This window comes from Artibeus jamaicensis, unplaced genomic scaffold (genome assembly GCF_021234435.1).
Source record: "Artibeus jamaicensis isolate MK-2021 breed Jamaican fruit bat unplaced genomic scaffold, CSHL_Jam_final contig_332, whole genome shotgun sequence".
In the NCBI taxonomy this organism is placed as follows: domain Eukaryota; kingdom Metazoa; phylum Chordata; class Mammalia; order Chiroptera; family Phyllostomidae; genus Artibeus; species Artibeus jamaicensis.
The window spans coordinates 5,403,181-5,427,244 of record NW_026521788.1 but is presented as its reverse complement, the minus strand read 5'-3'; the positions used below and the strand labels follow the sequence as shown (position 1 = coordinate 5,427,244).

The 24,064-nt window shown below is 35.7% G+C and overlaps 1 protein-coding gene across 1 annotated transcript in view; it reads left to right on the top strand.

Annotated features, from left to right (window-relative positions):
• The window catches only part of PTEN (phosphatase and tensin homolog), a gene marked incomplete at its 5' end in the record, with an annotated part of 80,803 nt that overhangs the window by 33,476 nt on the left and 23,263 nt on the right, over positions 1-24,064 (top strand). The window contains 3 exons of the mRNA XM_037156623.2: positions 13,227-13,271; positions 20,296-20,339; positions 22,177-22,415. Of these exons, the coding sequence (XP_037012518.1) occupies positions 13,227-13,271; positions 20,296-20,339; positions 22,177-22,415 (328 nt within the window). The remainder of the gene's footprint in view (positions 1-13,226; positions 13,272-20,295; positions 20,340-22,176; positions 22,416-24,064) is intronic.

Below are 24,064 nucleotides of genomic sequence, written 5' to 3'. Positions count from 1 at the left end.
AGTTCAGTGAGTTTTAACATACAGAGGGTCCAGTACAAATAACACCCTTTTTTTTATTACAGAATCTGTCATTACAAAATCGGAAGCATGTAATTCTGTAACATAACAATATCACACTTAAGCACACTTTAGGTGAAATGTTCAAATTAAAACTAAAAGTTATTAAACCCATATTATTACCCTACCAACCACACTCCAGCAGGCCTTACCTCTGCCAGACCCTGTATGTTCACCCCATGTGAACATTGCCACAATCAAGAATTAGAAAACTTCTATTATGGTAAAAAGTTTCCTCTTGTCCCTTTGTTATCAGACACCAACTCTAGTTCCAGGCAATATCTAAATTTTTTCTCTTTCACTGTAGATAAGTTTTACCTATATTAGAATTTCATGTAAATGCAGTTATACAGTGTGTACTCTTTTGTGTCTGGCTTCTTTCTCTTGGCATAATATTTTTGTAATTCATCCCTATTGTTTGTATCAATACTTTTTTTAATTGCTGAGGTGTATTCCATTGCATGGATATGATATAATTTATTCATTCACCTCTGATGGACATTTGGGCTGTTTTCAGTTTGGATCTGTTCAGAACAAAGCTGTTAAGAACATACACATACAAGATTTTTATGGACATACATTTTTATTTCTGTAGGCTAAATACCTGAGTAGAATTGCTGGACCATATGATACAGATTAGTGAAACAGAATAGAGGTTTTAGAAAAGCTCACATATACAGTTTTTGACCAAGGTGATAATTTACCGGGGAAGGGATATTCTTATTAACACATTATGCTGACACAACTGGATATCAGTATGAAAAATTACATGAACCTTCTCATAATAGACATAAACTAACTTAAAATAGATAATAGAAATATATAAATAAAATGTAAAACTAAAAAAATTTTAGATAAAAACACAAAGGAAAATCTTCATGACCTTTGATTTAATCAGAGATTTCTTAGGCAATCCATGCAAAATTTAGCATATAAGAAGAAATGGACAGATTGAACTTCATCAACATATAGAACTTTTCTTTGAAGGACGCCATTAATAAAATAAAAAGGTAATTCACAATGCATTTGGCGAAAGGACTTGAATTTCATACAATATAAAGATGCTCTTACAGATTTGTGGGAACAATCTGATAAAGCAGAGGCGTCCAACCTTTGAGCATCTCTGGGCAGCACTGGAAGAAGAGTTGTCTTGGGTGGGTCACATTAAATGTATTATGACACGTAATTAGAAAAAAAGTCTCATACTGTTTTAAGTAAATTTACAGTTTTGTGTTGGCTCACATTCATAGTCACTCTAGGACAGGCCACAGGTTGAACACCTCCTGCAAAGAAAAGGGCAAAATGTGAACAGAAAAGGAAGATCTCTAAATGATCGATAAGCATATGAACATATATTCAAAATGCATCATCAAAGAAACTGAAATTAAAACACAACGAGATGCTCTCTTCACTGGGATGGCTAAATGTCTGGTGGATTGGCAAAAATGAGGATCAGTTGGAACTCTGATTTACATTGGTAAAAGTCCAAAATGATAAAACTTCTTTGGAGAAATGTTTGGCAGTTTCTTATTCATACTATTTTTAATAGCCTTTTCATTTTTTCAGTGAGTTATAGGTCACTTGCTTTACTGTTTATTTCTTTTCCCTCTAGTTTTATGCCTCTTTAAAGAGAGTAGATGTTCTTTAGTACTGAGGATCATTATTTTTTAGCAGAATTTAATATACAACTCTTAGTTTTGCTTTTCTATTTAACTCAGGGTAGTGTAGGAGAAAGCAAGCAGTACTGTGTAGGCAAGAGTTGAAAGTACATTTTTTTAGCAAGATAGAGTTATTTTCCTTGTATTCGATATATGATTAATTTTAATTAAAAAAATTTTTTTTTATCTTTAGAAAGGAAGGGAAGGAGAGAGGGAGAGAAATATCAATGTATGGCTGTCTCTCATGTGTCCCCTGCTGGGAACTGGCCTGCAACCCAAGCATGTGCCCTGACTGGGAATCAAACCGTGATCCTCTGGTTCCCAGGCCTGTGCTCAATCCACTGAGCTATACCAGCCAGGGCTAATTAGTTTTAATTTTGAAACCTGAAGATGACTGAGAGAAAATAGTTAAGGTCTAGAATGTTTGGAATTTATCTGTATTAATAGGATTAAGGTAGAGATTATTTGAGTTTTGAAAAGAAAAATAACAATTCAATTTTATGTTTTAGTAGTAGCAGTAGCAACTGTAGGTATATTAGGGTTCTAAGAGCAAATGCTGATTTAATATGAATACACCTGAGGGAATAAATATGGTTACCAAATAGTGAGTTAACTATAGAAAAAGGTAGCAAATAAGTAACTATTCTGCTTTTTTCTTTTCAGATGCTTATTTTCCTTTTAACTTATTTTTGGATTTGTAGGAGCTGTCCAATGTTGATAGGCTGTTTTCTGAACTGGATTCCTCGAAAGGTGGTTTGCTCCAGGGTTTCTCTCTAGCTGCTAGGAGTATTTGTTGTCAGGATGTGGTTGTTAGTGCTTGGATTTTTGTTACCGCTGTGTCTACAGTAGTGCTTGTCACATAGCAGGTACTCAATAAATTTTTGTTAGATGAAATTTTTACTAGTTACTCCTGTACTTGAAAATTATATATTGCTCTAATATGGAAATTTTAATATCAATGTGTACTGTTGCCAAACAAAGATAAACCAATTGACTTAAGAAACAGAATAACTCTTGGGCCTTACGGAAACACTTGAATTTAATCCAGTGAAATATATCTAGTTTGTCTACTAAATCTTTTCGGTGGAAAGAAGGGTTGATTAGCTATTATTGAGCATGAGAAAAGCATAGCCGAGGGAAAGGAAGCCTTAGCCAGTGAATTTCAGATATTTTTGGCAAGAGCATTACTGTTGTAGATAAGGAAACATCAGAATGTCTCAGTCCGTTAAAAATTGCTTCATTTAACTAACTACTCTTATTTGAATCCACATTTTTAATTACCATTCTGATTTCATTTCTCAAAGGTGAAAGGCTTGTAACGAGATAGTGGACTGGTCATAAAGATAGGAGTAATTTAGTTCTTGCGGAACTTGGATTTTTAAATTAATATATTTCCCTTATAGTCATCATGATACTAATAAATCAGTCATATGGCATGAATTTGAATTTGCCCCTGATAAAAAGTGCTACTCAGTATGCTGACAGGATTAGATCTGAGAGGTAGATCAGACCCTGAACAACCAGAGTAACTTCACCAAAGTAATAACTGAATTTCTGAAGCCTTTTCAGAGTCAGTATAAAGTTTATCTTTGCAACCCAGACTCCTTTTTTTCTATCAGTGTGAGTTCAGAAGTATGGTATTATAGAAAGCCAGCATTTGATTTATGTAATCTTCTTCCCAGTTGAATACTGCATAGTATATTAATTTGCCTGGAGCGTGCTCCAACTTATATAGCATGTATTGTAAATGTATGTAGTACATTTCATAAAGAAATATTATGAAGATCAATTTTTAAGTTGTTCCATAATCACTGACTTTCTTAATTGGAGTGTTTAGTCCATTTATATTTTAATATAATTATTGATATGTTTTGTTTACCTCTACCATCTTTTTATTTGTGTTTAGTTGTCTGATATTCACTCTCATTCTCTCACATTTCTCTTTTCTTTGGAGTTAATAGCGTATTTTTAGGTATTGCATTTTAATTTTTCTATTGAATTTTTAGCTGTACCTCTTTGTGTGTATTTTATTTTTTTAAGTATATTTTATTCATTATGCTACTACAGTTGTCCCATTTTTTTATCCCCTTTACCCCTCCACCCTGCACCCACTCTGCCTCCAGCATCTCCCCCTGCCACACTTAGTTCATGTCCATGGGTTGTACATACTACTGTGTTTTCCCATACTGTTCTTAACTTCTCCCTGTCTATGTTGTATCTACCAATTATGTTTCTTATTCCATGTACCTTTTCCTCCATTCTTCCCCTTCCCCCTCTTCACTGATAACCCTCTGTGTGATCTCCATATCTGTGATTTTGTTCCTGATCTAGTTGTTTGCTTAGTTTGTTTTTGTTTTTTAGGTTCAGTTGTTGATAGTTGTGAATTTATTGTCATTGTAGTGTTCATAGGTTTTTATTTTCTTCTTTTTCCTAGATAAATCCCTTTAATATTTCATGTAATAAGGGCTTGGAGATGATGAACTCCTTGAACTTGGTCTTATCTAGGAAGCACTTTATCCGCATTTCCATTCTAAATGATAGCTTTGCTGGATGGAGTAATCTTGAATGTAGGTCCTTGCCTTTCATGACTTCAAATACATCTATCCAGCCTCTTCTAGCCTGAAAAGTTTCCTTTTAGAATCAGCTTATACTCCACTCCTTATAGGTACTCCACTCCTTTGTAGGTAACTGTCTCCTTTCCTCATGCTGCTTTTATGATTCTCTTCTTATCTTTAGACTTGGGTAACTTAGCTATGATGTGTCTTGGTGTATCTCTTCTTGGATCCAACTTTGGGGTGCTCCGAGCATCCGGGAGAGAGCTGCATATCTTGTTCCTTCACAAGATTGGGGAAGTATTCCTTCATTTATGTGTTCAGATAAGTTTTCAGTTTCTTGCTCTTCCTCTTCTCCTTCTGGCACCTCTATGATTTGGATGTTGGAACATTTAAAGTTGCCCCAGAGGTTCTGAAGCCTCTCCTCATTTTATGAATTCTTTTTTTCTTCATTCTGTTCTGGTTGAATGTTTATTTCTTCCTTCTGGTCCAAATTGTTGATTTGAGTCCCTGTTTCCTTCTCTTCATTGTTGGTGTCCTGTATATTTTTTCTTTATTTCACTTTGTATAACTTTCACTTTTTCCTTCATTTTGTGACCTGAGCTCAATCTTTTCTCTGAGCATCCTGACTACCGGTGTTTAGATCTCTGCACCTGATACGTTGGCTATCTCCTTGTCATTTACCCGTATTTTTCGAATCATAAGACTCACCTAGGTTTTAGAGAGGGAAAATAGGAAAAACAGTTTTGAAGCAAAAGATGTAAACTATTTAGTAACATAAATAACATAATATTTTACCAATGTAAATGTAAACAGAACTCAACAGCAGCATTAACAACCATTATTCCTCCCAAATTTTCTGGGGTGTGGGGGGAGAAAAGTGTGTCATATAGTTTGAAAAATACAATATATTATATGAAATTCAAGACCAGATTAATCTATGGTAATATTGATAGCTGCCTGGAAGCTTAGTGCAGTTTGAGTGCAAATGGTCATGAAGGAAATTTTCTTGGGTGCTGGAAGTGTACTTTATCTTAACTGAGGTGGTGGTTAACAAAACTCATAGAATTGTACACTTTAGATATGTGTATTTTACTGTTTGTAAATTTTGCCTCAGTTTAAATAAAGAAAAATTCAAAAGTACAATTTGGAAAAGGTACAGGAATATAGAAGATAAAGAGGGTAAAAGAGACAGTGAAAGGATATGTAACATACCACTTTCACTATAGTATATTATAGTTCAGTATAAGTCTTAACATAATCTAGCATCAGTGCTTCCTTGGTTGTGGTTGAAGTAGTGGGTTAAAACAAAGAATTATAACTTCTAGTCAAGATGGAGGAGTAGGTAAACGATGTGTGTGCTTCCTCCCATGACCACATCAAAATTACAACTAAACTGTAGAATGACCATCATTGAGAACCTCCTAAAGACTAGCTGAACAGAAGTTCTATAACTAAGGATATATAGTAGACCATGTTGGACTGGTAGGAGGAATAGAGATGTGGACTGGAGGGGTGTGGTGGTTAGAGAAACAGGAGGGAGATCTCATCTGAGGATGTCCCCCCTGAGGAGTTAGGAGTCATAACCCCACCCTGGACTCCTCAGTCCAGGGTTTCAGTGCCAGGAAGGGAAGTTTCCCTAACTTCTGGCTGTGAAAACCAAATGTGATTGTTGCTGAGTGAGCTGGAGGCCTGTTTGAATCCCATGGGTTGCTCTTTATTTTTCCTTTTCTTAATTTTATTTATTTATTTATTTTTAGGGAGAGGGGAAGGGAGGGGGAGACAGAGAGAGAGAAACATCAGTGTGTGGTTGCCCTCATGTGGCCCCCACTGGGGACCTGGCCTGCAACCCAGGCATGTGCCCTGTTTGGGAATGAAACCAGTGCCCCTTTGGTTTGCAGGCTGACACTCAATCCACTGAACCACCCCATGCATTGCTCGTAAAGTGTCAGAACCCATATTTACTTGTTTTCAGACTCACTCGCTCTGAACTCCTGTGCTGGGTCAGCACCCAGAGGCATATGAAGAGGAACTGACTTATATTCAGCTTTTGGGCCAGGACTGGAGGGACAGCTTTTTTTCCAGACAGAAATGCTGGTAGACACACAGTTCCCTTATTGAGCCTTTCTTCCAATCCTGCCTATAGGCACTGGAGGCACCAAGTCTGAGTCTCTGTTAACCTGGCTAACAACCTGGCCTCACACTGGTGTTTCCTTGGAACCCCACCTCACCAAACTTGCACGCCTACCCAAGCCACTTCAAGCAGCTTTTCTGTAAAAATGGCCTGTCTCAGCTCTTGCTAGGGACTTTCCTAAAATCTCTCAAAAGGTTCACAAACCCCAAACAAGCAGCGGCTGTCCTTGGTATGCCGAGTTCTCTTGCTTAGCAGTCCCAAACCTTGCAATAGTGGCAGCTGGCCTTGGTTCACAGCTTAGTCTCTTCCAGTTACCTCCAAGCCCAGCACAAGTAGCAACCATCTGCAGATTATTTTTTAGGTCATACCAAGTGGCTGTAGACCAGGCACAGGCAGCAGATGTTGCCCTGAACAAGAGGCTTTTCTAAGAGGCCCGAGAACTAGCATGTATTGGCCAGCTTCAGACCATACCAGAGCACCACCCAAATACATGCACAGAAGATATACCCAAAGGGCAGACTCGGCAGACACTAGAGCACCACTAAAGCAAATTCTGCTTCATGTCCCTTCACAACAGCTCCTCGATGTAATCATGTCCATTCTTCACAGCCAATCAGCCTGAGGGTCAATCCCTCCCATTGAAGTGCCAGCAGCAATCAAGGTTCAGCTACAACAGGAAGACACATACAACTAACACAAGGGATATACCTGAAGCACTCGGCTCAGGTGACCAGGAAGGTTTCATCACTAGGTCCCCTTAGGAATCCTGCTGCATAGGGCCACTCTACCAAGACCAGGAGATGTGGTGCCTCAACTTAATACATAGAAACAAACACAGGGAAACAGCCAAGACGAGGGGACAAAGAAACGTCCCAAATGAAAGAACAGAAAAGAATTTCAGAAAAAGAACCAACAGTGTGATGATTGTGGTGGGGCAGGGGATATGCAGAGGATAAATGGTAATGGAAAAAAAGATACAGTAAGATTGTATTATCACACACAAAAAAGAAATAAAAATTTTTTAAATTTCTTTTAGAAACAGAATTTTCAAAAAGCCAAGATGGAGACAAGCAATCTGTTAGATGCAGAGTTTAAAACACTGATCATAAGGATGCTTAATTAGGGGAATAGCAGAGCTCAGTGAGAACTTGAAGAAAGAGATAGGAAACATAAAGAACCAGTCAGAAATGAATAGTATAATTGAAATGAAGAATACATTAGAGGGAAGCAACAGATTAGATGAAGCATTGGATTGAATTAGCAAATTAGAAGACAAGGTAGCAGAAAACACCCAATCAGAAGAGCATAAAGAAAACATTTTAAAAATTTATGGTAGTTCAAGGGATCTCTGGCACACCATTAAATGTACTAACCTTCACATCACAGGGGAACCAGAAGAGAGAGAGAGCAAGGAATTGAAAACCCATTTGAAAAAAATAATGAAAGAAAACTTTCCTAACCTGGTGAAGGAAAGAGACATACAAGCCCAGGAAGTGCAGAGAGTCCCAAACAAGATGAATCCACAGAGGCCCACACTAAGACACAGCATAATTAAAATGGCAAAGGTCAAAGACAGAGAATCTTAAAAGCAGCAAGAGAAAATTACTTACAAGGGAGCTCCCATCAAACTGTATAAAGGCTGATTTCTCAACAGAAAATTTCAGGCCAGAAGGGATTGACATAAAATATTCAAAGTGATAAAAAACAGGGACCTACAACCAAGATTACTTTACCCAGTAAGGCTATCATTTAGAATCAAAGGACAGATAAAGAGCTTCCCAGATAAGAAATAGCTAGAGTTTATCACCACCAAACTAGTATTCTGAGACATGTTAAAGGGTCTTCCTTGCAAAGAAGAAGAAAAGTAAGATAAACAATATGAATAGCCCTGGCTGGTGTGGCTCAGTTGGTTGGAGCATTATCCTGTGAACCAGAGGGTTCTGAGTTCAATTCCCAGTTGGGGTACATGCCTAGGTTGCAGACTCCATCCCCAGTCAAGGTACAAACAAGAGGCAGTCAGTGTTTCTCTTTTCCATGGATGTTTCTCTCCTTCCCGCTCCCTTCCACTCTTTATAAAATCAGTAAGTATGTCATCCTGTAAGGATTTAAAAAAAACCTCGAATAATAAAATGGCAATAACTGTGTCCCTAGCAGCAGTTAATTTAAATGTAAATGAAGTAAATGCTTTAATTAAAAGACAGGGTTGCTGAATGGGCACCCACTTCAGAGACCCACTTCAGAATGAAAGACACAAAGAGACTAAGAGTAAAGGATGGAAGAAGATATTTCATGCAAATGGAAACAAACAAAAAAGTTTGATTAGCAGTATGTACATCAGACAAAATAGACTTTAAAACAAAGGCTATAATGAGACAAAGGAGCCAGCAACTCCACTTCTGGGTATTTATCTGAAGAAACTCAAAACACTACTTCAAAAAGACATATTTGTTTTTATGTTCACTGTAGCATTATTTATAGTAGCCAAGACAGGGAAGTAACCTAAGTGTTCATCTGAGGGGGCGACTTTTCCCACACGTTGTGTCTCCCCACCACCACCCTCAACTGCCACAGATGAAAGGAGACGTGATCTGCTTGGGGAGGAGAGGTAGCCAGTTTTCTAGAGGAAAAAGCCCTTGAGCAGTGGCCAGTTTTTCAGGGAAAAGAGGTGTCGAGCCTCTTCCTCCAAGGGCTTTTATTGGGTTGTAATACACGGGAATACAGGGCAGCAAGGATCAAAGAAATCTGAGGGCTTAGTCTGAGATTCTGTTGGGAACAGAGTTTTAGGGTTTCCTGCTTGAACCCTTAACATATGAATGAAAGCACTCTTAGCAGAGCAGGTTTATCAGGAAGTCTTCGTGATGCCAGATTTTCCCCCAGGACACACTCTAGCAAGGCAAGGAGCTGCACACCTCCCCATCAGGTATTCAGGCTTAAGGGGGTTAGAGCCGGGAAGTGCTTCTCCTAGAGGACATGGAGACTTGGGCTATGTCAAAGCCAGGGCGTGAGAGTCCATTGCTCTTTGTTGTAGCCCCTGAGTCCTTCCATGATGTCCTCCCAGGTGATTGTGTCTGGCCTAGGTTGCCCCTCTTCTGAAGGGTATTACTCATCAAGGACTTCCAGCCATGCTTTGGGGGAAGGGAGGAAACTGAGGCAGCATTTGCTGCCAGAGACAAGCTTTGTCTCCTGCAGCTTGCATTCCGGGGTCGTCGTTCGCCCTTAGCCACAGGGGGTTGAGTTACAATTCCTAGAACAAAGAATGAAATCTTGTGACAACATGGAGGGACCCAGAGTGCATTATGCTAAGTGAAATAAGTCATACAGGAAAGACAAATACCATATAATTTTACTTGTATGTGGGATCTAAAAAAGGAATGACAAAACAAACTCATGAGTACAGAGGACATTTTGATGGTTGCCAGGTGAAAGGGCAGCTTGGGGAGATAGCTGAAAAATGGGAGGTGATTAAGATGTGCAAATTGCCCTGAGTTGGATAGCTCAGTTGATGAGAGTGTTCTCCCAATGTGCCAAGGTCATGAGTTCCATTTCTGGTCCAGGTACCTAAAATAATCAACCAATGAATGCATCAATAAGTGGAACAACAAATCTCAGTCTCTCTCTCTGTCTCTCTTTCAAATCAGTAAGTTAAAAAAAAAGATACTCAAATTCCTAGTTACAAAAATAGGGGGGTGTATAATATAGGAAACAATGTCAGTAATATTGTAGTTACTACATATGGTGTCAGATGTGCACTACATTTATTTGGGTGATCACTTTGAAAGTTACAAATGCAGAATCACTGTGTTGTATACCTGGAACTAATACTGTATGCCAACTATAACTGAAAATAAATATTATTTAAAAAAATAATCCAAAAAGTGACACATACCTGAAATATTTACCTTAAAAAAGAGTTGTACACCTGAAGTATTTGAACCAAATAGTTCTACAAGGTTTATTAACAATCACCACTACAACCAAGAAAGTGGTTACTGGTCCTTGTTTCTTCTTACCCTTTGGTATCTTTTTGGCAGTTTGGTAAGGCTTATTGACCCCTTCTTAGAGTGACTTTAAATCCATGAAATTCATGGTGTTACAAATAATAATTATTAGTTTTAATTATAAAAGTTATGAAAATATTTAAGAGCCAGTTATCTGATATAATTATTAATGCATTAAGCGACTTTACTGCTGGGATTATACCCTAAGAGTCCTGAAACACCAATTCGAAAGAATTTATGCACTCCTATGTTCATAGCAACGTTATTTACAATGGCCAAGTTTAGGAAACAGCTTAAGTGCCTGTCAGTAAATCAGTAGATCAAAAAACTGTGGTACATTTACACAATGAAACATTACACAGTAGAAAGAAAAAGGAGCTCTTAACCTTTTGCTACAGCATGAATGGAACTGGAGAATATTACACTAAGTGAAATAAGACAGGTAGTGAAAGACAAACACCATATGATCTCACCTATAAGAGGAACCTAATGAACAAAACCAATGAGCAGAATAGAAACAAGGAACAGACTGACAGTGACCATAGAGGAGGCGAGACGGGGATAAGGGTGGAAAGAAGGGGAAGGGTCTACTTAAGGAGCATGAATGAAGGACACATGAATGTGGACAACAGGGTAGGGATTGACTTTCAGGGCAGGGCTGGATGGAAGAGAGAGAGAGCAAAGGGGGAAAAATTGGGACAACTATACTAGAACAACAATATAATATTAAAAATAAAAATATTGGCATGTCCAGTGACTTAATTTGAATTGTTGATCGTAAATATGTTGATATCTGCAACAACTAGTATGACATGAAAAATATCATTTCAATTCCTGACAAAGTTAAAAATACTGCTTTTATTACTGCTGTAGCATAATTGTTCACATCTAAGTGTATGGTCAATTTTTTTCCCTCCTATAACAACAACACATATTTTCAGACTTTCCATTCTCCTTCCTTCCAATAGTTATATTGTAATTTTTTTGTTACATCAGTTTTGGGTTTTTTAATGTGAATATGACTAAATACCAGCCACAGTAAGTGATATACAATATTATAAGTGCTTTTTCCTGCATATTTGTTTTTCCCTGCAATTAAAATTAATTTTCCTCCTTCCCTCTTTTTTAACTTTAATTTCTTTGTTCTTAACTGTAATTCACCCTAAATATTCCCTCCCCCAACGTTGTATAAATCTCACAGTGTGTTTGAGCATGTTTGGTATTATATTGCTTTTATTTTTTCTAAGAGTCTTCTGGTCTGCCCTACCTAATCTGAATTAGTTGTTCTCGAGGCTTGTTGTAATGCTGTGTGCTTGGGATGTTCCTTCACTGTTATTCTTTTTTCTTTTTATGAAGTTTGACTCCTCAGGTCCTGGAACATCGTCTTTCATGATTTCCTACCCATTTTGGTGGAATGCATCCTGTAGTAACTACCTGAAAGAGAATATATGGGAAACAAAATTATTTGACTTTGCTTATTTAAAAATGCCTTTTTAATATATTCACACTTGATTTATAGTCTCTCCAGACTTTCAGAGTCTGAAAGTTCTACCTTATTTTTTTCTAGCTGCTAGTGTTGACATTAAAAAGGGTGATGTCATTATGATTCCAGATTCTTTTTATGAAATCTGTTTCCTCTCAGGCAGCTTCTAGGGTCTGTTTATCTCTTCAATATTCAGAAATTTCACTGAGATATGCATGCCTTTATTTGGTTATATTTTCATCATATTTTGCTGGGTACTCTCTGTCCTTCAGTAGGAAACTCATATCCTTAATCTTTGTCTATTTTTCTCGAATTTCCTTCTGTGTTTTCTATTCTTTTCTCTGGAACTCTTATTCCTGTGTTGAACCTCTTGGACTCTCAATCTTACGTTCTGTTTTCTATTTTTTTTATTCCCTTTATTCTGATATTTCTCTAGCCTTATACTTTTCTAATTTCTCATAGGATTAAACAAATTCATATACATAAAGTACTTAATTTACCTAATACCTGGCATATATAGTTAAGTTCTTGTGTTCGGTGTAATTGTTGTTAGTTTCTTAAGTAATTGTTTAGAGGGAGGGGGATCTTTGGTTTCAATTTTTTGACTTACTAGCTGTATGACCTTGGGCAAGTCCTGCAATTTCTTTGATACTTACTTCCCTTGTTGGTAAAATGTGAATAAGCTCTGTTTTGCCTGTGAACATCAAATGAGAATATATATGTGAAAATTCTTAATAAAGTTTGTACAGAGTTAATAGTTACTACTTACATCTTTCAGATATCAAAAGTTTTTGTAAATTTTTAAAATATTTTCATTTTAAAAATATTTTATTAATTATGCCATTACAGTTGTTCTATTTCCCCCCTTCATTCCCCTCCATCCTGCACAGATATCAAAAGTTTTTAGTTAGAAAGAAAATGATGGCTTTTAGGGTTATTTTTAAGATTTGATTTGATTGAATGTGACTATTTCTCCCAAATCTATATGAGCTAGGTAATGTAAGTTAAATGTTAATGCTACCCTTTAAAGAAATTACTTTGTAATACTCAACCTATGTTAGGTTGAAGAGAGAAGATTATGAAGATATTCCTCCTATGAAAAGCTCTAACTTTACTTCAGATTGTATAAATCTGTGTAATGTAATAATTATTTAAGAATGCTCTGGTTACTAGTTTTAACCCATGGGAGAATATTTATTGGAGTTTATTTATTTATTCTATAATGGTATTTGAGATTAGGAAAATAGAAAAAATAGAATCTCTCTTGGTTTTTCTAGTAGTAATGTAATTTCAAATGTTAGCTCATTTTTGTTAATGGTGGCTTTTTGTTTGTTTTGTTTTAAGGTTTTTGGATTCAAAGCATAAAAACCATTACAAGATATACAATCTGTAAGTATATTTTCTTATTTGTATGCTTCCAAATACTTCTAAAATAACTGTTAAGTGAAAGTTATTTCCTTGTTAGAATAAGGTCAAGTTAAAGATGTATTTGAATAGAACTGTATTCCTAAAACACTTAGTTCAAGAAGTCTGTTTGAGAGCATTGTCAGGTCATTTAGAAAGTGTAGTGATGAGGTAAAACAGTGTTGGCACAGATTTATGTTACTTGATCTGCTTTAAATGACTTGGCATCTAGCCCATCTTTGAGCCTATAACCACATGGTAACTTGAAATGCAAAATGTAGCAGAGCTTCTGTTAAAGCATTAGTGACATCTTCCATGGAGGTATGCTCCACAGTGAATATAATTTTGCTTATTCTGTGTCTCTAGGTCACTTGGTTGATGCAGCTCTTAGGGTATTCTTTCTCTAACTGCATATAACGTTGAAGTTACCTAAAATTGTTGTTTTCTTTGTTTGGGGCAGGGATGGGAGGATTACCCAATTGATATGGCTAGCTGACCTTATCTTTAACCTTCCCCCCCGCCCCTCTTGATTTTGTAACTGAGGTGTAAAAGGAAAGAAAAAACAGAAGTGGGCACGGGGTAAAAGGGGGACTAAATGGTAATGGAAAAAAACACAATTAAAATAATATAAAGTAAAATTCACCTGGAAAAAAAAGAAATGTCATTAATATTAAAAAAAAAGAAAAAGGTACAAAAGTAGGTATTTAGCCATTTCTGCACTGGAAGACTATTTTTTTTCCCCAAAATAGTGGACATTTTTTATTTTTTAAACAAGGGTACATAAAAATAAAATGTATTATTTTTCTCCCTGGATTTTATTTTTTCTGTGATATATATTTATTTATACTAATTCGCTGTTAGTTTTTGTAGTTTATTTCTCCAAAGTAAGAAGAAGATTCTTTTCTACATTCAGTGGACATTTATATCTTCACCAAGAAGTACCTTCTGTATCTTACGTAGGCTTTTGAAATAATTGCTTTTTTATCTTTAATTTAGTGATCTTTATGTTCTGATAAAATCTGAGAGTGAAATAGACTCCCATATTGTTTCTTTAGTGAGTTTTCACTAATTTCCTCAGATTCACAAAAAAGCAAACATTGTGGACTGCCATTATGAAATGGCATTATAAAATAGACATATAGACATCATAAAACATGTCAGTCCAGAGGTAAGATGTAATTCTGATCCTCAGGTAATTTATAATATAATGTGAAAGGTAAATAAAGTATTATAGAAGAGATAACTTTTGTATGGGAGAAAACCAAAAGAAAAAGAAGTTTGAGTGGGGATGAAAAGCATCAGTAGAGATGGACCCACAGGCCTAGTAGGAGGGGAAGTGGGACTGCAGGCAGAGAGAATGGGACGTAAGAAACTTGTTGGCGTACTGTGACAGATAGTTCATTATGGTCAGATGATGGTGTGTGTAGTGGGGTGCTGGCTGTGGTAGAAATAGATGACAAGATAAAAGAAAGTAAAAGGTACTATAGAGACAAGTTTAGGTGGGCCCCAGCTTACAAATGGTCTGTGTGGGTGTTACCCTCTTTTCCTGATTAACTTCTGCAAAGCCTTGTTTCAGATGCTAGAGGGTTTCTGTGGAGGAAAATAAAAACCACGAAGCTTTGCACTTTTTGAACAACTGGATTTAGAAGTTAAGTGAAAAAAGAAAGAAAAAACAAGACAACTGTCAAAAGCTGGAGTCTATTAAATGTCACTTTAGGCTTAGATTCTCAGGATTGTGCATTTAGAGTCCCAGAAGGAAGGTAGAGAGATACTAAAGAAAGATTCTGCCTTTTTCAAAATTTTATTCAAGTTTAGCATTATATTCAAAGATAGGGAAGGAAATTCTTTTCATTCCTGTATGCAGTGGCTTCCTGCTTCCAGAATTTAGGACCTAGGCTCATACTGTCATCATCATGGGTCACTTAACGTTATTATGATTAAAGTTGGCATTGGGATCTCCCTGGGAACTTGACTGCCTGTTTGTTTTTGTATTTCCAAACTTTAGACTCCCAAATTAATGAAATTTGTTGTTGTTAGTTGAGAATAGTTTTGGGTGCTTATATTTTAACTCCTTTTCTTCACTCCATTTAATGGAATCATAGACTTTCAGAACTGGAAAGTACCTGAAAGAGATCATTTAGTCCAACCTTCTCATTTTACAGATGGGGAATCTGAGGCCTAGAGAAGTTAAGTGAGTTGAACAAGGTCACACAGGTACATATGGTAGCAGACCATCCACTGTTTATGCCATGTTCCCTTCCTGGGATTTTTTGTTTGTTTGTTCGTTTTTTAACCTCCCCAGATTTTACTTACTTGAGAAGTTTGTAGAACCACTAGTTGTAGCATGTTTTGATTTCTGATGTCACTGTTCAGTCTTCACTTTCTTCTTACCCGTTTATAGTTTCTGGCTCTGGGTAAGTGAGTCTGGCAAGTAGCAGATGTTTCTAATTTATTTCTTTTATATTTAGGGTATTAATTATATGTGATGTGTATCTTTGCAAACAAATAGAAATATTGAAATATTTATATTAGACATATCTGCACTTACTGGTATATTGAACTTCATGGCATTTACAACATACATGATGAAAGAGAGTTCTTAATGTAGAATCGAGTTCTTAATATATAAACAGACTTCATGTCTCTATTAGGCATTCATTAAGTTATTCTAAGAAAGGACAAAATTAACCTGTCATTAACAAATTTGGGTATACTAATATTTAGTAAATTAGCTTTTTTGTGCAGGTGTTTGTATTTTATTTTTGAATGTTCCTCTGTATAACCTCTATTCTGGTGGGAGTAAGGGGAGCTGTAGGGCAGATGGGGAATAAAGACGTAATATAGTTCCTGCCTTTCAGGAACCTAAATATTCACTGGATATTGGGTTGGCCAAAAAGTCTGTTTAGTTTTTTCTGTAAAATAAAAGACACATTTTTCATTTTCAACAAAACTTTATTGATTTGGCTATTTTGAGTATGTCAGCTGTCTCTTGCATGGTAGAACGTTGATTGTTCTCAGTGTCTTGATTTGATTTTTATCAACTTCAGCTGGTTTTCCTGAACATGGAACATTGTCCAGTGAGAAATCTCCAGCATGAAACTTTGCAAGCCCCCTTTATTTTTTTTAAGCTTTTATTTATGTATTTTTAGAGAGAGAGGGAGAGAGAAACATCCCCCCAGCTGGGGACCTGGCCCACAACCCAGGCATATGTCCTGACCAAGAACTGAACCAGCAACCTTTTCAGTCTGTAGGCTGGTGCTTAATCCACTGAACCACACCAACAAGGGCTGCAAACCACTTTTAACACATTCAGTCAGTCAACAGCACCTTCTTCATACACTGCACAAATTATTTTTGCATTTCAGTTGCATTTTTTACTCTCTTGAAGTAATAAAGCGTCATATACCAAAAATGTTATTTATTTTCTTCCATCTTCAGTATTAAAATGGGTATACAGAAATTCACCAATTTTGATAAGAGTTTTTAAATGTACTCTGATAAAATAGCTGTCACAATACAATCTAACAAAATTGCTTTGAATGAAGTTAAAGAGAACTAAATGCTACTAGAGCCATCTTATGGAAAAAACCAAATGAACTTTCTGGCCATCTCAATATATTCTATTTGACATTGAACTGTCCATTATTTTGTTGTAAACATTTAGCTTTTATTAATGTTTATCATTTTCTTCTGTAAGATAGGGATAGCTTCATTAAAGGGAGTAAAGAAGATGCCCTAACTTGTGGCTCAGTGGATTGAGTACCAGCCAGTAGACCAAAAAAAGGTCACCAGTTCAATTCCCAGTGTGGGCATGTTCTGGGATTGCAGGCCAGATCCCCAGTTGAGGGTGTGTGAGAGACAGCTGATCGATGTATCTCTCACACACACCAATACATCAGTGTTTCTATCCCTGTCTTTCTCTCTGCCTTTCCCTCTCTCTAAAAATAAATAATGTATTTTTCTGGATGCAGTCCCCAAATTTGCGAGGAAAGAGGGGGTACGTCTTACAGTCTGAATGTAGCTTACCTGGCTTGCTATGTGGGGAGTGTGGAGGGGGTGGTGGAATGGGGTCACAGGTTATTAAATATTTTACCACATTTTTTGCTTCAAAAATTTTTTTCCCTATTTTCCTCCTCTAAAACCTAGGTGTGTCTTATGTTCCCGTACGTCTTATAGTCCTAAATATACGGTAAATGAAATCTTAAAAAAAGAGAGTAAAGAGGAGACGGACATACCTAGCTGATTCCATGGCAAATCTTACTTGATGGAAGCTTTTCCTGTTAATTAATCTTATCCCCCTTTTTACTTTTTGTCTACTACTTCATAAAAACTCTCTTCTTCAATGCCCCTTTATTTTCTTGTCTCATGTAAGTCAATATGAGGTGATGATAAGAAAATATCTTTTGAATTTTGATATAAAGAAGTACAAATGATTAATTCTAACAGTCAAATCCTATTTGCTTTATTGCTTTATTTCTTTATTTATGTATCTTCAATTTAAGTTTGTTGAGAGACAATAACATTAAAAATTTTTACAAGAAACTTTGAGTTTGTGTGTGTGTGTGTGCATGAAGTTATGACAGAAGGTTTTAATTAAGAAGATAGTCTTTATTCTTCCCCTAGCAGCTTCTCCACAGATCACCTCCGTCACTCCCAGCCCTGGTGTGCGATCTCTCACCTATCCTTACCTTTAGAGATTTCCATAGCGCTTTCATTATCACTGTTTGTTGGCTCTTTTGTTTCAAATACTGCTCTTGTTGGAAGAGTGTCTTTGAAAAAATTTTGTTACTGCTTTTTTTTTAAAATCTATTTTCATTTTTTAAATTATAAGTAGCAGTATGGAGCAGAACTGGAAAAGGTTTGATTTTTATAATCAGAGGTACTGAGCTTGAGTTCTGCCTCTTCCATTTACATAGTGTGGTTTGAGGCAAGTTTTTTAGTATGGGTCTAAATCTTAGCTTTTTCATGTATAAAATGGAGATAATATTAACTGTTATCATATGGTTGTGAGGATTAATTAAAAAACATGGAAACTCCTTTGTAAGTGTGTGGATCTAGTAGGCATTTTAGTAGCTCAGCATTTCCACTTTCCCTTCATTGCTTCCTCTTAATAGTAATATTTGAGAGTCAGTTTATGAAGTTAGTCTTATGCACTGTTTGTCAAAGCAAATATTTTGAGCTCTTGAGAAAGCATGGGAATTTTAGAGAACTGAATCTGCATGAAACTCAAAATGTTTATTTTTTGTCGTGCTATCATGGGACTAGCTTCATAGAGTTGTTTTCTAGCTTATACCTCCCACCTTACCTCCTGCGCCCTATGATTTTTCACTGTTGACCATGTGACTGTTTTCATGGTCAGTCCTCTTCTTTCCACCTGTCATGTTTTTTAATGTGTGTGAATATGGAATTATGTAACAAGGATGCATGTGTGTGCACATGCCATTACTGAATAAATTTTCTTTCTAGCAAAACTCAACATACTAAATTATAATATACTAAAATGGAAAAGCTTTGTTTTGAGTAGTACTATGACAGTTTATTTCAGGTCTGATCAGTTAGAAATTTGTGAATTGTAGTTTGTTCTAATCGGTTCAACCTTCATGCGGATTTAGGTTTAAAACTGTTTAAAGTAGAGGAACTATACAGATACTTCAAGGATTTCTAAATGTAAAATGTAGGTCTACAATTGCTTATCTGAAACTCTTAGGGCCAAGTGTGTTTCAGCATTCCATTTTTTTTTTTTTTTTTTTTCAGTTTTCAGAAAGATAATAGACTTGGAAACATACAGTGTCTTGTAACACCCCCAGTGGGATTTGAAATGATACCTAGAATGAAATGTTTGCCTCGTCACTGTAATTATATTAAGGACTACATAAAGCCTCATAAATTAATATCAGGTTCTGCAGCATTTGAATTTGTCATAAAATTTTTAAACAGGTATTTCAAACTTTGGAGACTGAAATTGTGGACTCAGGGTTTATGGACCTTTATTTGGTTAAAATTCTAAGTTTTAATTTTAAATAATTTTTTAAAAATCTGATTTGGTTAGTAGTTGGAGTTACCAGGATGCCGCTGACCAAAAACTAATATATGGAATCCCTTTCTGAGCCTATTGATGTTTATAAATATGTCTTATTAATCTAAGTAAGCCAGTGCATGATAACAAACCTGTCACACCATTGAGAAGGCAAATTTTAGCATGCTCCAAGGTAGTGCTAAGTCAACATTTTACTATTCTGTATTGATTTTACTTATTACTCTAAGACTTTAATTAAAATTTGTAACTTCAGAAGGTATTGAAAAAAGAGAAAAGGTCCGGTTTAGTAAGTGTTGTGTCTGAGTAGATTAGCATCATTTAGTTTCTTACTTTTCCTTTGCACTTACAGTTTCACTGTTTAACATATATTTTAAAAAATAGTTTGAGAAAACTATGTGCTCAATTGTGAAGTAAAGATGTTATGAAAACTAGTTATTTAAAAAACTCCATTAGCACAAAATTTTCATAGGAAATTTGAAGGTATAGATGCAGCTGAATTTACATTGTTGATTATTAGTGACTTCATAGGTTTTATAAGCAAATGTGTAAGCTCTAATTGCATATACTTAACATTTTAGTCTTGGTTTCCCCTGATTGTAAAATGGGAATAATAACAGAACCTACTTCAGGATTAAAAGAAATAGTTAATATAAAATACTTATCATACCCTGGCTGGTGTGGCTCAATGGATTGAGTGCCAGCCTGAGAATCAAGGGGTTGCTGGTTCAACTCCCAGTTTAGGACACATGCCTGGGTTGTGAGCCAGGTCCCCATTGTAGGGCATGGGAGAGGCAACCACACACTGATGTTTTTCTCCCTCTTTCTCCCTCCCTTCCCCTATCTAAAAATAAATCTTTTTAAAAAATTACCTAGCACAATGCCTGGTACCTTATAAAAGTTCAGAAAAATTTTTTTTTTACTTTTTTCCTAATTGTAAAAGAAAACTATATCACATTTACACTTCTCTTTTAGATGTGCTGAAAGACATTATGATACCGCCAAATTTAACTGCAGAGGTAAGTATAAATGTACTTTATTATGCTAAATGACTTAAAACCAATAGACTAAGTGTTACTGTAAAACCAATAGACTGAGTTTTACTGTCATAGCAATAATAAATAATCTTAATTATTAATCAAGATAAATACTTGCCTTAAAGATGGTCTTAGAAAATTTGAAAATTATAATTTTGCTGCTGTGCTTTAGGAAACAAATACCATATAAATGTGCCAGAAATATTAGAAAACTAACTTGCAGAATGGACTATAAATTAGGAGAAATTTCTAGACTAATAATGACATAAGGAGGAGGTTATATCTGCTTTGTGAGGCATTTGGTATCATAGTAAAATGTTATACGGAGAAAGCAGAACAACTTAACCTCTGTCAAGGAGCATGACCCAAAAGGTGGAAAAGGGTATTAACAGATATGGGTAAGGGGAGCCTGGTAGGTGAGAGCAGGGAACTGCTTTCAATGTTATTCTTCAGGTAAAATCAATTCTATCTCAAAGCCCACAAAACCTTTCACTTGTATTTGTGGATCCCCTTGAGCCGTGAGTGAACTGGAGAGTTTAGAAGCTTGGCAGATACTGTTAAGCGAAAGTGAGTACCATGAGCTACAAATTGATGTATTTGCCATTGATGCCTCCTGGAAATCTAGAATGGACTTGTAAACAGTTGGTTTGAGGATTCAAAAGCACTAATGGTGAGAGTCGGTATAATCAGTAAGAATGTTTCTTTTTTGATGAATTTAGGTTACCACTTAGTAGGCATAGCTTGTTCTGGTCCAGGTTTATCTGCCTTTAAATAGATGTTTAACAGGTTTTCCTAGATGTTTTTGTGTGCCACAGGGGAAATGAAGATAGAATGATAGTAGTTTAGGCAGATGACTAAGTGAAAGCTCTCCCAGTAACTCCCTGTAATGATTAAGTCGTTGTCTACCAGAAGAGCTGTCCTGTCACAACAAAGGACTTAATTGATTTTATCCTGCGCCACACTATGCCTTATTTGAAGATATAAAACATGCCTTTTACATATTTAGATGACACAGGATAATTAGGTACATTAGATGTCAGAATTTTTAAGGGTCTTTAGAGTGGAGCCAAGGCAGATAACAAAATAAGATGAAATTTAATAGTGATATATTTAAAATCCTATTTGTAAGCAAAGTAAAAAAAAAAAAACTCTACTCTGACTGTAGGGCACAGAGAAGTTTTGGGTTTTTAATAAGCTGTGTGAAAAGACTTGAAACTATTTTATAAAGCTTACTAAACTGTATAATTTTTTAAGTACTTTTTCAATTTCTTTTGTAAATGCCTTTGAAATCAGTGTATACAGCACTAACATTTGCAAGAGGTAATACACTTAACATTTTTTGAAGTTTAAAATGTACTTCTTTATGCAGTCCTTCTATTATTGATTTATTAATAGTTTTTCTTTTGAGTATGTTTTGTGGAGATGCAATATTACAAGTATTACTACTCTTTTTATTAGAAAATTTATTGAGAGTCTGGACAGGACGCTATATGACATTTTATTTTGAGTTCATCTCCACCTCTGATAATGTTGTGACCTGAGCTACTACCTTCATAGCAAAATTTCCTTCTTCATCAAGTGGGGAAAATAATGCTTGGCCTCCCTGTCTATAGTGGATAAGTTTAATAGTTAACAAGAGACTGTTTCTATTCAAAAATTAGAAAATTATCAGACAGTAAATTATTTTTCTTTGGAGTTAAGTTTTTATTTTAAACATCTGTTGAGCTTAGATGCAGCATTTCTAAAGTTAACTTACTTTTAATAAACAATGCAGAAGAGATTTTTCTCTCAGTCTGAGGTTATCTTTCTTTTATCACAGTTGCACAGTATCCTTTTGAAGACCATAACCCACCACAGCTAGAACTTATTAAACCCTTTTGTGAAGATCTTGACCAATGGCTAAGTGAAGATGACAATCATGTTGCAGCAATTCACTGTAAAGCTGGAAAGGGACGAACTGGTGTAATGATTTGTGCATATTTGTTACATCGGGGCAAATTTTTAAAGGCACAAGAGGCCCTAGATTTCTATGGGGAAGTAAGGACCAGAGACAAAAAGGTGAGTTATTTTTATGTTTTTCTTTCCTTTTCTTAGATCTAAGAATTTATTTGAGAACAGATTTTTAAGAGGAAAGTTGGTAACCTCGTGTTTTTCTCCTAAACATTTAAATCAGTTACTACCTTAAGTTTTTCTTAATCCTCACCTGAGGATATGTCCATTAATTTGAGATAGAAAGAGACAGAGACAGGGAGAGAGAAAAAAAGACAGAGAAACACCCAACTGGGTACCTCCCATACATGTCTTGACTGAGGATCAAACCTGCAACCTTTTGGTGCACAGGACGGCACTAACCCACTGAGCCACCCAGCCAGGGCCTACCTTAACTTTTATATGAACAAATGACTGACTTAATTTTTCTGTGTATGCTAGCATTTTTGTGTCACGCTAGCAAATCTTACCCATTAACCGTAGTGCATATTTAGTCTCACAGTACTTAAAAAGCATTTTAAAGAGCAGCATCATGAACAAAAATAAGCTTGATATTTCTGAAACTTGATTGGGAATAAAATGTGTTTGGATAATAACTTGAGTGCCATTACCTAGTAAAGTATGATCTTTACTCTTAAAATATGTAAAGATTATTCTTTAAATACATATTAATGTAGGTAGTTAAGAATACTCAGGAGTTCTTCCCTTATTCAGAAGAATAAAGTGTATACCTTGGTTTGATAACACTGGAATGAATTCCAGAGCAGACAGCCTAAGATGTTTACCTCAGTTTATCCTTTCATCTAGCAGGGGTGTCTAGCCTGTGACCCAGGACGGCTGTGAATGTGGCCCAACACAAAATCATAAATTTACTTAAAACATTATGAGATTTTTTTGATGATTATGTGTCGCAGTGTATTTGAAATGTGCCCCAAGACAACTCTTCTTTTGTGTGGCGCAGAGACACCAAAGGTTTAGACATGCCTGAGAGGGAGACGATTGCTTTTGCTGATTAAAACTATAGAAGGTAAATTGTTTTTACTGAAGTAAATAAATTCAGGACACAGGAAAAGAGACTAAATTGGAAGAAAACCATATAGAAATGGATCAAATTAAAATAACAGTTACAGAAGCAACGGTAGAAATTTAAAACAGGGTTGATGAGCAGCAAACATTTTGGTAGTTGAAAAGAAATCAGGTAAAAAGAATTTAAAATAAAAAATAGAAAAGTTTTGTTATGTGGAACCAGAGCACCAGATTGAAGCTAGGGGCTCTTAAACTATTTATGTGTGTTATATACCTTTTAAAAATACAGTGAAAGCTATAAGTAGTCTCTCCAAAAATGTACATGGTGTATGTGAACATAAAATTGTTCCTAGCAGTTTTGAATTGCACTGGACACTATTTTTAAACAAAGATTTTAAAATAAATCTTCATAACAATTATGTCTCTTTTTTTTTGTCATGCAAAAATCAGTGGCCACTCCTTGAAAATGACTAAATCTAAGTGGAGCAAATGAACCAAAATTAAGCTTTAGTTCTGCTCAATAGTAAATTTTAATGAAAGGACTTCTATTACACAGCTTTTAAATGACACATTCAAGCTATTCCATTGTCTTTGACTTGGCAACCTTTTTTAGTCATCTTTGATATCCAATCAGTTTTGACTTTCTTTGTGGTCAAAATGAGTGCTGAAAATTCTATATTGTGAAAGAATGA